Genomic DNA, 14264 nt, shown 5'->3' on the forward strand with positions numbered 1-14264 from the left:
ACGAAGATGCTTTAAAAAAACTAACTGAAACTTCATTTTATGTTTACAAAACTAACTAAAATAAAACAAAAATAAAAAATATTGCGCACAATATACATTAAAAATAACAAAAAACTAAAACTAATACTGAAACTAACTCAACTAAAACTAAGCATTTATTAAAGAACTAAAACTAATAAAAAACAGAACCACCCTGAAAACTAATTAAAACTAACTAAATTAAAAAAAAAAAACTAAAATGAAAAATACCAAAACTATAATAACCCTACTGCCATATTACAAATAAATTGGTTTATATACTGTAGCATTTTTCTAAATATGCAAAAGCACAAATAAATTATTTGTACAATTTTTATTCCTAAACACAATTTCTCTTCATAACATTATGTGGCCCTTGCGTCCTTCTCATTTTCTGGATGTGGCCCTCAAATGAAAACGTTTGGACAGCCCTGCATTACAGCATAAACGACATTGTCATTTCCCACTTTTGCCCAAAACGAGATAGCCAATGTTTTTACACAATCATTTTCTGCACAGAGTAAGTATGGGTGTACAATTTGTAGGTTATTATTGGTGGCACAGAGTCCGTAGAAGACTGGATTAGCGTTAGATATGGGTGGGGGGGGGCGGTATTAGGCCTGATTAATTTCCCTTCTCAGCATGGCACCGTATGAGAAGATCGGCAGCATGGGCAGGGGCCTTTGCGGCTCATTTCTTCGCGCTAACTGCTCCTTGTGTACTACAGTCTTGAATCCTACGGCAGGACCCAATTGATCGCTCCTGTGGAGGCGGCAGGAATTGGATAAAAGGATCCTGCCGGCATCCGTCCGGCGCCTGCTCGAGCAGGGAGAGATAATGGCTGAATCCAGGCCCTGGTCACAGCACACTGGGAGGGGGGGCAGGGAATAACAGACGCGTGGTCATTACCGCAGCGGCAAATGTTCGCTCGTGAGCCCGCTACTCTCTCCTCGTCATGTGTGCTTGCCAGGGTCACTAATCAATGGTCGCACTCCGGAGTCACACCTCCTGATCACAGCTTAACACCGAGCTCAAGGATATATACTAAGATACATATATATATATATATATATATATATAAAACTAATCTGGTCAAGCGGGACAGTGTAGCCATTTCACTGCATCAGATGTGCACAGTGTTGTTTTCTCACTCTCAGGTCAAATAACATGACATACTGTCGATCCGAATTTAAACCTACAATTACCGTATTTTCCGCAACTATAAGGCGCACCTAAAAGCCTTCAATTTTTTCAAAAGCTGACCATACGCCTTATAATCCAGTGCGCCTTATATATGGATTAATATTGAGCCGCAACAGGCCTTGCTGTCAATACGTTATCGGTGACCCTGCACGATCGGCAGAGGATCCCGCCATCTTGGATTGCTGGCTAATACTAATACTTGACCTCAGAGAAAATAATAAAATGGCTGTTTATTCATTTTGGGAGTGAATGGAGTTGTCAGAAAGCTGGTTTGTAATCTACTAATAAAGTTTGACTGACCTATCTGACTGTTTTGTTGACATTCCCTTTAGCGCAGCACCATCTAATGGATGTGTAACGTAACCCCAGCCTCTAATGTAGCACCATATATATGGAAAAAGTTTTAAAATATGTCATTCATTGAAGGTGCGCCTTATAGTGCGTAAAATACGGTACATGAAACAGTCATTCTAGACGCGAGGCACCTTTTTGGTGAGGCAGTCATCAGAGTCGGACGGCATCCGTGTCGAGACGTGGAAGATGGCTTCCACAGTGGAGGTCGCGTAGTAGGGAGCTGTTAGTCCTGTGCTGCCATTCCTCTGAAGGCCGCCCAGAAAGCCGCAGTGTGTTGCCAGATCCACCTGATAAACAAACATTTTCGATTGAACATGACGCACGACCACACAGGTGCACATCATCAGGTGAATCTTCGTCACAAATATGAACGCGTCTGTGTTAAGAGTTTTAGGAAGCACCTCCCATCCGAGCCCGGAAACAAAATCTTCATACGGTTGGCTGCCGCCACTGTTTGAGAGGATGGAGCACTTGTCTTCTTGGCCCTCGCCGATGTAGAACACCGCGATCTTGTGCGTCTCCCGACTCCAGAGTAAGAAAATAAAGAAGTTTGCATTAGTAGCGTAACAACTTGACGTGACAATGTGGACAAATTGTTCTTGTGTTTATTCGTTCAATGTTCACAAATGATTTATGAAATGTCACCAAATCACTTCTTTATGCTTCAAAACGATTGGCAAAGCCTGGCGCAAGCTAGAAAATAATCGTGTGACTGTGAGGGGGGGAAAAAAATAAATGTGCCAACACAATATAGTATACTCATGCAGCCAAATGATTACAGTACCGCAGCAGTATCACTGACAAATGCGGCTTTCTAAGGAGGTAAAATAAATCACAGAAACGACAACAAATATTTACCATTGCCGAGAATCCAAGTTTTTTAGTTCTCTTAGGAGTTTGGAGTTCTTTTTCAGCAAATGGAAACTTTTCCTAGATGGGCAAAAATAGTTGAAATAAGTTAGTTCATATTCAGCTAGACAATCACAAAAAATGAGGGTCTCATTTTAGCACATTTTCAATATTTTGCTTTTCATGCTTTGCCTCTAAAGCGGGACAAAAATCACTTATTTTTTTGGTCAAATATGTCTTTTGTCAAATATCACTTGACTATAAGTACAAAATTGATTGCAAAATTGATCCGTGGTTGTTTCTTGTTTATCAAATTTGAGGCACAAGACCGTGCCAGAGACATTTAACTTTTTGACAGATTATATTAACTCATTTGCTCCCAATAACGTGTAAATACGTTTTTTTTAATGTTGTAAGTGTCCCAAAGACGCATTTATACATGTTTTTTTTGTTTTGTTTTTTATGGTAGAGCATACAGAAGGCTTTGATGCAGCCTCTCAACTGCAAAGAACGGTTGCAGAAATGGTAGTTATTACATAAACGGCCAGCAGGTGGCAGCAGAGCAAAGGAGCTCAACCAGGGTCATCTAGAAAAAAAGCTAAATTACTTATAATTTTAAAAAGATTTGTGAAAATTGATGAAACTTAGCTCTCTTCTAATGCTAATTGCTGCAAAACCGAAACAGATAGAAACAAAATTATTATTTTTTTTCCTGATGAAGAAGAAGAGAATCTTTCTTTTGGTAGGTTCTATGCTTTTATAGCAATTCAACACAATATTGTGTGGGCCTTGCAAAATCAGTCAAAATCCAGTAAAACAGCCGGGAGCAAACGGGATTGCGAAATATGAAAACGGCTGGGAGTGAATGAGTTAACCACGTACTACTGACAACTCATAATGGCTGTTTTACCAAATATGACAAAAAGTTCCATTTTTTTTTCCATTACAAATGCCCCTTTTTTAGTTTTAATGCAAGAGGCCACCGGTGCAAACAATCTCCCACAAGCTGTGTGCATGTTACGCCATCGCTATTAAGAGGTGCGAGTTTTTAATTTGCGGGTGGCACTATAAAAGACGTGGCGGTGCAAGGTAGACCTTTGTGTCAACAGCTGGGCACATTCGCCCTGTGGAGGCAAGATTAAGGCACTCTGGTGCTTTTAAAATTGCTCTCTTAAGAGTCACAAGCCAACAGCTGAATTACTTGCAGGATATTAGGAAGATGTGAATGCAAATATGATACGGACGGCCTAATCCTTCAGTTTAGACTGATAAAAAGTGGCTAAACGAGTCACAACCGTACTTTATAGTTCAAATGGTCATGCAAGGATCAAGACAAATCAGGATATGTGGTAGCATACCTTCGCTCCCAGGAGTTCATGCCAAGGTCATTGAGCAGAAGGCGACAATAATAAAAAGGTGCCTTGGGTTCCTGGTGGGACGGTTCCCTCTGACAGGAGGCCCGGAAGCTCACATCAGCATCCCAGCGTCTCACTTGCTCCTCCTCCTGCTGAGTCTGACGAAGAATGGCACCGAGGATGGCGTTTTCCTGCTCAAGGTTCATGCCCAAGGGTGAAGCGGCCGGCTGATTTAGCTGGAGCTGCGATTTGGGGAGGCATTCCGGGCTGCTCAGGCCGAGGTCCTCCAAGAGTTTGTTCAGATAATCGACTTCCTCCGCGTCGCAGGAGTCGGGGAGGTAATCGGAGACAGAGAAACGATACTTGGACGGCCCCCCCGCCGGAGGACTGGACAGAGTTTTGCTGTGATCGGCTGCCTTAAAAACACCCACGCCCTCGCAGTCTTCCTGGTTGGTTGAGAACAGGATGGTCCCGTCCCACGAATATTTACCTGAAATGTCACGGACAATGATGCGCACCTGTGAGGATGGGTGCGGGGGCTGCCCGACTGTGGGGGCCTCTGCGGGGATCTGCAGGTAGGACACCAGCGTGGTATCATTGAAAACAAAGAGCTGAAGATTGGGGCTTTTGAAGACCTCGGAGGACAGCTCGGACGACTCCACGTACGGATTTTCGTGATTTTCGCTCACGAGGCTATGGAGGAGGGCCGGGCCTCCGTTTAATGGATGATGGCCCAAGTGATTGACCAGGTGTGTCATGACCACCCGCGCTGTCAGGGGTATCAGCTCCATGCTCCGACGCCGCTTTTCTGGCAAAAGGAATGAGGGTGATATGATCAATATTAGTGCCGTCAAATGATTAACATTTTTAATCTGATTAATCACACTTTTTAATTTTGATTAATCACCATTAATCAGCTCAATTACTTGCGTATTTGCGTAATATAAAATAAATACAAAACACCGTAATATTTTGACATTAACGCATTTTTATTATTTCAGTCATTTGCAAACATTGATTAAATGCATGTACGCAATTGCATGCACGTGCGTATTGCTCGAAACTTAACAGTATCATATCAGTTGGGTGCAATTCAGCAATTATGAATTAATTAAATGCAAATTACTTTAGTTTTATCTAGAGCTGTCAAACGATTACATTTTTTAATCAGATTAATCACATCTTAAAATTTTGATTCAACACGATTAATCGCTTAATTAAAAGGGCTTTTTAATCAACATTTCTTGACCGCCAATGTTAATTTGTGTTAATTTTTGTCGGCATTTAATGTTAAGAGGACGTCTCATCCTCCTCCCTTTCTAATCAGTTAATTACTTTCACAATTTAAAGTGGAAAAAATATGACCCCAATCGTTTACGTAGCCATCTTGTGTCAAGCTAAAGTATCATCTGTGGTCAAAATTAATAGTGGGATTAATCTGCGTTAATACATGATTAATGCGATAAATTTTTTTGTGATTAATTAATTAGTTAACGCTTTAACTTTGACAGCACAAGTTTTAGCTGAAGTCCCGTCTGGGTGTTTTTTTTTAAAGCGAAATTTACCACCAACTGGAGTCACCGCGCTCATCTTGGAACAGGCGTAGGAAATGCCGTGCGTTGACCTCATCACTGACCTGCGCAGCCTTCAATGTAAACATCCGCCGTTACGTTCAAGGCTCAAGTGCGGTCCAAAAAAAATAGTGCGATTCATCTGCGTTAATACGACATTTTTCTGTGAGTAATTAATCTATTAACGCTTTAACTTTGACAGCCCTAACAAATATACGACACATTAACTAGCGATAAGCACAAAAATACCTATGGGCGGATACCTAGCTAGGCTATCGTTTATCATAAACGCAATGCTGACGTTGCCAGCCGCTTTTCAAAAGCCTTAAATTTTTGTGTGTCGACATGCCATTATCTCTGTTACCTCAATTCACGCACAGCAAAATCCCAATTATGATTACTAATAAAAGCACTTTATTCATTTTTCACAATAGCTTCGCGAGCACGACTAAAGTAGGGAGCGTCTAATCATATGAGACAACTTTGAAAAGCCCATTGAGCCTTCTTATAATGGACAAGTGTTTAGACTGGCCGCGCGCTAATGAGCGCCTCCATCTTCACAGGCGACTGAATGGGACCCTGCTCGGTGAATTGCATTTGTGCAAATGCATGTTTTTTTTTTTTTGCGCTCAAGTGAAAAGCATGCCGGGCTTCATTATGCGCTGATGTCGGAAAAACAAGAAGATGCACTCTTGCATTGTGACAGTGCTATCAATACCATCATCCCCCCCATCAAAGTGGAAAAAGCTCTTTAGAAAGCAGGCCAAGCTACATTAGGGATACGCTGGCCCTTTGATGTGACTTGATCAATATGAGGTGGGGGGGCATGAATATAACTAGGCCGGCACTCTTTGGTTTGCCCTTTTGATAGTGTTTGGTTATTTCCACTAAGACTCTGCAGCTGTGTGCCGCAAAGAAAAGGTGAGCTGCAAATTCTGAGGCAGAAGCGACGGTTCAAAATTCTCGCATTGTTTCAGTGCAAATATTGCGTGCATTTGGGCTCAAAGGGACTTTTTAGAAGTTGAGGACATGAGAGTGGGAGAGAGAGAGAGAGAGAGAGAGAGAGAGAGAGCAATACATTGCCTAATGGAATCACAAGGTCAAAAAAATAGGAAAAAATGTGACATTTTTATCTAAACCCTGTAATGGGTCTTCTTGAGGATGAACACTAATGCGAATGTTGCATTCCCTGGTAGTTGAGCTTCCTTCTTTATATTTCTAATAGGATATTGACATTTAATAGAGCAGCTTCCAAATGGATGGGCTACTTCGAATTAATTCTTTCAGTGAACTCCTTTTAAGATTTTTGGGACAGATGTAGTAAACTATTACATTATGGCAATGCGCTGAAGAGGCCGCTAATAAAATAAGTAAGTAAGTAACCTTCATTTGTATAGTGCTTAAAAGTATTAGTGCACTATTCAATTTGTTCATTATGCAATTCGGTAATCATCACGTATAACTAGAAGGCCACTTACAGTATTTGAAGCAGAGAGCACCGTAAAAGCTGAACTGAACAAAAGCGGGGGGGAAAAAAAACATTATGGAATGCCTTTTTTTTTTTTTTTTTTTTAGTTAGTAGTTTAGTAGTTAGTAAGTTACTTTCTGGTCCATGAAGCAAACATGACAAGCAATTCCATTAATGCTATTGTGACGGCAAAAATATTTTCCTATATGAATACCTTTATCCAGATGTGAAATTTGAAGAGGTCCTGCAACAGCCAATAAAATACAATATTGCTATTGGAGGAAAAATTGCCTTAAGTCAACCACAAAAATTTCTGCCTCAAAACTAGAATTAATCATTTGAAAACCATATTTCTGGCATGGTTTGGCCAATTCCATGCAGATGTTCAACTTCCACGGAGTAATGGACACAGTGTCCTTGAGCAAGTTACTGAACCCCCAGTCGTGATGTCACGTCATCAGTAGGTGAATGAGAAGCGCTAAAGCGATTTGAGTACCCCACAGGTAGGAAAGTGCCATACAAGTGAAGGCATGGTCTTTACCCTGCTGCCGCCATGAATTAGTAGGTTAGTGGTGGCTCGTTTGCATGTAATAAAGGCCGGACCGAAACAAAAAACATCAATTTTAATCACGATGTAAAAAGTGGAGGTAAAATGCGCTACAATTCCTTATCTTTTGTGCAATTTGACCGTCCCATAAATAAATTTGTCTTTACCCTCTGCTACGGTGAGCAAGCTGCGGAAGTCGGTAGCGGTCGCCTGGGAAGGTGGTGGCTCAAAACTCTTCACCTGTCCCAACATGAGGTCGTAGTCAGCGGACAAGTCTGCCAGGCTGAGGAGGTAGTGGCTCTGTTGGGTGTAGAGGGTGGAGCCTGACACACAACAGTGCAGCACCTAAGGAAAAAGAAGAAAAGGGCAAAAAAAAAAACACGATCAGATTTTGTGTGCCTGGATATGTATTCGCCTTTCAGTCAGTGAGCGGTGCTTTGATGGCAAAATTGTAAAGGCACCGTCTGATTAGATATGATATTTTGATAGTCATGTCTGTGTAGTGACAATCCTACGGGCCAGTTTTAGGTTGACGTGATTCAGGGGCTTGTAAAGAGGAACAAGCACTCAAGACAGCACAGACCTTCCACAAGGCATTTGACGCTTATGAAATCAATGAGTGAACACTAACAGCTGTAATAAAACACATTAATAGTAAATGAGGGAGCGTTTCAACCACATTCAGTAAATCTGAGAACATGCAATGAGGTCTTACAGAATGTAAATTAACCCCTAATGTGAACTGACATACATGGCGTTAGACCAGGTTCATTATATGGCCATGTTCAAATGTAGGGATGTTCGATTCCACTGTTTTTTCAGACCGATACAATTGGCACTTATCCAGGACATTTTTATTTGTTTTTGTGACGTCATGCGAGACACCAGGAAGCAGCAACAGCTCGTCGTTATAACCCGCGAGCGGGTGATGTGTCGCCAGATGTGAGGACAAGCCCTCTTTGGCACACCCCTTCATTCTTGTCAACGTGCACAAACGAGGGCGAAGGAGTGGAACAAGGACTAAAGGGTACAGGTTGTCATTGGTGGCATGAAGCTTGTTATGCCATAACACTGTTTAAGATGCAGGGTTCGAAGTGTGTGGAAAAAAGTAGTGACTTATTTGTGTGGATATTACAATCCTCACTATTAACTCATTTACTCCCAATAACGTATAAATACGTTTTTTTTAATGTTCTAAGTGTCCCAAAGACGTATTTATACGTTTTTTTTGTTTTGTTTTTATGCTAGAGCATACAGAAGGCTTTGATGCAGCCTCTCAACTGCAAAGAACGGTTGCAGACATGGTAATTATTACACAAACGGCCAGCAGGTGGCAGCAGAGCAAAGGAGATCAACCAGGGCTATGTAGAAAAAATCTCAATTACTTACAATTTTAAATAGATTTGTGAAAACTGATGAAACTTAGCTCTCTTCTAATGCTAATTGCTGCAAAACGGAAACAGATAGAAACATACTTTTTTTTCCTGATGAAAGAAGAGACTTTAATCTTTCTTTTGATAGGTTCCATGCTTTTATAGCAATAGAACACAATATTCTGTGGGCCTTGCAAAATCAGTCAAAATCCAGTAAAACAGCCGGGAGCGAACGAGACTGTGAAATGTGAAAATGGCGGCGAGTGAATGAGTTAAAGATCCAAATTTTTTTGTCACCTAATTGTGGATTTGGTCGCATCTTTCAAAGAATACACACCTATAATCATAAGCTAAATAATCAATAACTGTAGCGGGAATTTTCCCAGACAAATGTACAAACCCACAATGAAATCAATCTCCTAGAAGAGGAATACAACATATCATTTACATCCTGGCGATGGAAGAAGAGAGAGAGAGAGAGAAAAAAAAAAGAAAAAGAGTGCTTTTATTGCTTGGAATCCATCTTTCCTGTATTGTGAGAACGTATCGATCTACATAACAGATGGCAGAGCATCCCTTGGCAGCACCAGATAAGGCGCACTGGGGCAGTCGATTACAGCCATCCGACAGGTTTACACTGTTTGATTTAATTAAGACTTTTTTTTTTTTTTTTTTTTTGGGTTGCGTGTTTAACTCCCACCACAAACACGCATCCCCCCCCCCCCCCCCCACACACACACACCTGTAATTCGTACTATACCAGTGGACGTAAGGGGGTTAAGATCATATGTCTAATATATGCAAATGAGGGGCCCGCTTGGTCACAGTAGAGCAACTTGGGGTAAAGCCATGTAAAGGCTAATCCCTTTCGGTGCGTACATGCGCTCGCACTCGGTGCAAAGCAGGCTGGGCCCGTCATCTGACACAGTATTGTGTGTGGCAATGTAGACAGTACGCGGATGAATCTCCCAAGCAGACCTTTGAGCACATGGGGGGAGGGATTGGCAGCTTGATGGTGAAAAGACCTGAACCAAACAGCTGCTACACCAAAGCCCCCAAAGAGCTTCCCTCTGTGGAGAGATGGAGAGACAGAAAGGGAGGGGGGAAAAAAAAACCCACGGCTGTGCTTGACAACTAAGTGACTACACTTTGCATAGCAACAGTTCTTTGGAGGGTAACAGACAAATGAGCACAGTGTAGTTCATAGGGGCAACATATACATCTCACAAGAAATTGGAAGGAAATTGATTTGCATCATATGTTGGAGAAAGCCCCGTTAACTTACCCTAACCCTCAACATGTCCTTCGTCTTAACACAACCGGCCCCATAAAATCTGTCGTACACAAATTTGCATATTTAATGAACACTACAGTGAACCCTAACACAGAGGTTCAAATTTAAATTGGTCCTGACTGTAACGTACCCCGAAGGCGCCCGCACTGAGTGGTGGTGCAGCTGGCTGCTGACGCCGGAACTGGAGAGCAGATGGAGAAGCTTGAGCAGTAACAGCAGTAAGCCAAAGCGGTCTTGTGCAATGTTGCTTTTGCAATGGATCTGCATTCTATTACACACTATGCCAAGATGAAAAGCATGACAACCACTTTTCTTGATATGTTATTGCATTGATATTTGACCGTTTGATTTCAAAAGAAAAACGCTTTTAACTCATTCACTCGCCGCCATTTTCACATTTCGCAATCCCGTTCGCTCCCGGCGGTTTTACTGAATTTTGACTGATTTTGCAAGGCCCACAGAATATTGTCTTCTATTGCTATAAAAGCATGGAACCTATCAAAAGAAATATTGAAGTCTCTTCTTCCATCAGGAAAAAGTATGTTTCTATCTGTTTCCGTTTTGCAGCAATTAGCATTAGAAGAGAGCTAAGTTTCATCAGTTTTCACAAATCTATTTAAAATTGTAAGTAATTGAGCTTTTTTTTTTCTAGATGGCCCTGGTTGATCTCCTTTGCTCTGCTGCCACCTGCTGGCCGTTTGTGTAATAACTACCATTTCTGCAACCATTCTTTGCAGTTGAGAGGCTGCATCAAAGCCTTCTGTATGCTCTAGCAAAAAAAAAAAACGTATAAATACGTCTTTGGGACACTTAGAACATTAAAAAAACATATTTATACGTTATTGGGAGTAAATGAGTTAAGTGAGATTTATAATTAAATCAAGGTTAACAGCAGACAGACCACTCCCATGACATTCTGGTCAGTAACAGAATAAAAGGGAGAGTCTTGTGGAATATTTAGTATGGAAATAGTAGGGATGTTCGATACCACTTTTTTTTTCAGACCGATACGATACTGATACTCAGACCCTCAGTACTTACCGATTACCCGGTATCGGTACTCGCCCATCCCTAGTAAATATACATATTTCAGCCTGGATATTGCATTAATATTGTCACACCTTGCTTGATGTATTATTTCCAAGCGAAACCCGGCGGGGTCTCATTGTTTGTGTTCTGATAGACAACCAATCACGTCTAATTGTCTTTGCTTTTACAGCAGCTGCAGTCGCCCGCATATTAAGACATATTCCATTCAAATCAGCAGGACAAGCGTTTATGGCCTGAGCTGATCAAATGGACAAAAGGGTCCCGTTTGAATAATTGGACCATTTCTTATCAGCGCTGACATCCTTACAAAGATCTGCCGTTGACCGCATCTGCCCAGACAGGAGGGAATGAATAATACGTCATTCATTTAGGCCCGAAGCTCCTCAGGGTCACAGCAAGAAACGAAGGATCAGAGGGCCGAATACAAGTACATTTCAGCTTTAATAGATTACATAAATGCAACAAAATACGGAAAAATCAGAAATGACGAAACGCTGTCCTGGCACCAGGATGACAAGTGACGCTACCTACCCCAGTGGTGTCCAAACTACGGCCCGGGGGCCATTTGTGGCCCGCCATCCAGTTTTTAGTGGCCCGCGAGATATGCTAAAAATGGCATTTGACTCAGTTCAAATAAAATAAACAAAACAAAAATGTTTGGAGATGGTCAAAGTAAGAAGGGAGGATGTCGAAAAACAGGTGCCATTAAAGGTTATTTTAGTTCACTAAAACTAACGAAAAAACTAAAATTCAAAAACCAATTTTGTTAACGAAATAAAATAAAAACGAAGATGCTTTTTTGAAAAAAAGAAAACTAACTGAAACTCCATTTTATGTTTACAAAACTAACTACAAAAATGTCCTTTGTTTTAGTCTTTGGTCATTAATTGAATGCTTGAGCCTTTGGGGTTGATTTTAAATGGGATTTTTAGTAGATTTATTTGGATATAAACTGGAATAATAAATATTGTGCCACAAGTAATACACACAAAAAAACTAAAACTAATACTGAAACTAACGAAACTAAAACTAAGCATTTATTAAAGAACTAAAACTAGTACAAAAACTAACAGAACCACCCTGAAAACTAATTAAAACTAACTAAATTAAAAAAAAAAAAAAACTCAAAAACAAAATAAAAACTAAAATGAAAAAATTCCGAAACTATAATAACCCTACTGCCATATTACAAATAAATTGGTTTATATACTGTAGCATTTTTCTAAATATGCAAAAGCACAAATCAATTATTTGTACAATTTTCAGGACTAAACACAATTTGTCTTCATTACATTATGTGGCCCTTGCGTCCTTCGGATTTTCTGTATGTGGCCCTCAAATGGAAAAAGTTTGGACACCCCTGACCTACCCTGTAGATGTAGTCCAGGAGAGGTGCTTTGTGGGATTTGTGGTCTTCCAGCAGAGATGTGGTAATAGGCTCCAGCAGCAGACTCAGGGGAACGGCCATGCACCAGTCCAACAGACACAGCAGGAGGGACACCACCAACTGAGGAAATTAGGAACATAGTTCACAAACGTAAAACAATGAGATGAAAATGAAATGACATCAAGCAAAATGGTGAAAGAAAAGAAAGCGTGTTGTGAGAAGGACAATGAAACAAAAAAAGAAAAGAGAACAAATGACACACGAGTGAAAACATTCCTCCATCAATGCGCCATTCCAACGCGATGGATCGATCAAGGTCCTTTAGATCTCAGCCACTTCCTTTCCAACGTGTACCTTTTTGTCTGCTTCCACTGTTGAGTGCTCAGCGCTTGGCAACAAAAAGGCTGTTGTGGCCACAAATATCTGCAAAAGGATCAAGCATGGAGAGAAAGAGAAAAAAAAGGCTCATTGCTAAGGAAAAAAGGAATTTGACAGTTCTTTTTTTTTTTTTAAATTTATTTTAAGTTATTCTAATGTGATTTATATGGCACACTTTCCATATTCATCCATCCATCTTTTTATCCTGTTCAGGAAGTTTATGCCAGTTGACTACAACCTGGACTAGTCAAGTCAATCGAATTTGTATAGTGCTGCTATTATATTAATAAAATAAAATAAAAAAACACATCATGATCATTATAATGACTACATTGTTTTTAAATTGTCACTTTTAAAGCATCTGCACTGAAAACTGAGCTATATGCGCCGCTAACCGGCAACTCACACATTCAGTCGTGGATGTGAACGTTACCTCGATGATTTTCTTCGGCAGCGTCGGCTCCACATTTTGGAGAGGCTCCCAGTGAGAGATGAGGAGCTGAAACACGTCACAGGCTACCTGAGCCACTGCTTTGTTTCCAAACTGCGCAGGAAAAAATACAAATGAAAATCAGTTATAAATAAATCATGGTAAGAAGAATGTGTTTGTTGCAAGTTACGTGGTCATTATATTGTATTTTTCTCACAGGAAGTCCAACTTTTTTCATAGTTTGGCTGGTCACCTTATTCTGTGACTTGTAAATTACAGCCCAGGCACCCCCCCCGATAAATAAATAAATAAATAAATAAATAAATGAATGAAAAAAAAAAAAAAAAAAAAAAAAAAGCATGCTAGCTGGAGAGATGGACCCTTAGTTTATTGCCGTGAGAGGTGGGAGCAAGCAAACGATGTACGTTACACATTTGCTGCTGACTTTTCTTTTTCTACTTCCATCTCTGCTTTTATTTTCTTTTGGAGGTTGGCAAATACATAGCTTTGGTATATTTTTAGTATAGAGTATATATAGTACACATATTATGTTCTACAAAAACACTTAACCATTATATTATAATTTTACATGTATCTGCCTCCTGTGGATGAAATAGCAAAGCTTATTGGTAAAAAATATATGCGGGCGGTGTACGTACGGCCACTTTTACGTTCAAATGAATGGGAGTGGGCCACGCCTTTTTTCGTCTTTATCCTCACCCATGTCCTCTTCCTGTAGCAACCGTCTTTTTATGGTTTAAAAAAAAAAAAAAAGGCGCCGCGGTACAACATATTATTATAAGAGGAGCCTCAAAACACGATGCAGCCTTCGCACAGCTCACATTGCAAGGAGTCCTTATGATGAAGCAGCCAAATGTGAGTTTTTTTTGCGATGGTCGGATCTTTGTACGATTCGGAAGCATCATGCAGGCCCTAATGATTGCTGTCACAATTAAGGACAAATTTGGCCATACACCTAACAAAGTA

The 14264-nt window shown here is 40.5% G+C and overlaps 1 protein-coding gene across 5 annotated transcripts in view; it reads right to left on the bottom strand.

Moving 5' to 3' along the window:
* Positions 1–14264, bottom strand: part of ralgapa2 (Ral GTPase activating protein catalytic subunit alpha 2) — a 96451-nt gene that overhangs the window by 40395 nt on the left and 41792 nt on the right. For all 5 annotated transcript variants that reach the window (XM_077538489.1, XM_077538490.1, XM_077538485.1 and 2 more), the window contains 8 exons: positions 13281–13391; positions 12824–12892; positions 12452–12589; positions 7533–7710; positions 3783–4587; positions 2434–2505; positions 1977–2100; positions 1707–1862 (listed from right to left, as the gene is read on the bottom strand). In XM_077538489.1, coding sequence (XP_077394615.1) covers positions 1707–1862; positions 1977–2100; positions 2434–2505; positions 3783–4587; positions 7533–7710; positions 12452–12589; positions 12824–12892; positions 13281–13391 — 1653 coding nt within the window. The remainder of the gene's footprint in view (positions 1–1706; positions 1863–1976; positions 2101–2433; positions 2506–3782; positions 4588–7532; positions 7711–12451; positions 12590–12823; positions 12893–13280; positions 13392–14264) is intronic.

This window comes from Festucalex cinctus, chromosome 12 (assembly GCF_051991245.1).
Source record: "Festucalex cinctus isolate MCC-2025b chromosome 12, RoL_Fcin_1.0, whole genome shotgun sequence".
Lineage (NCBI taxonomy): Eukaryota > Metazoa > Chordata > Actinopteri > Syngnathiformes > Syngnathidae > Festucalex > Festucalex cinctus.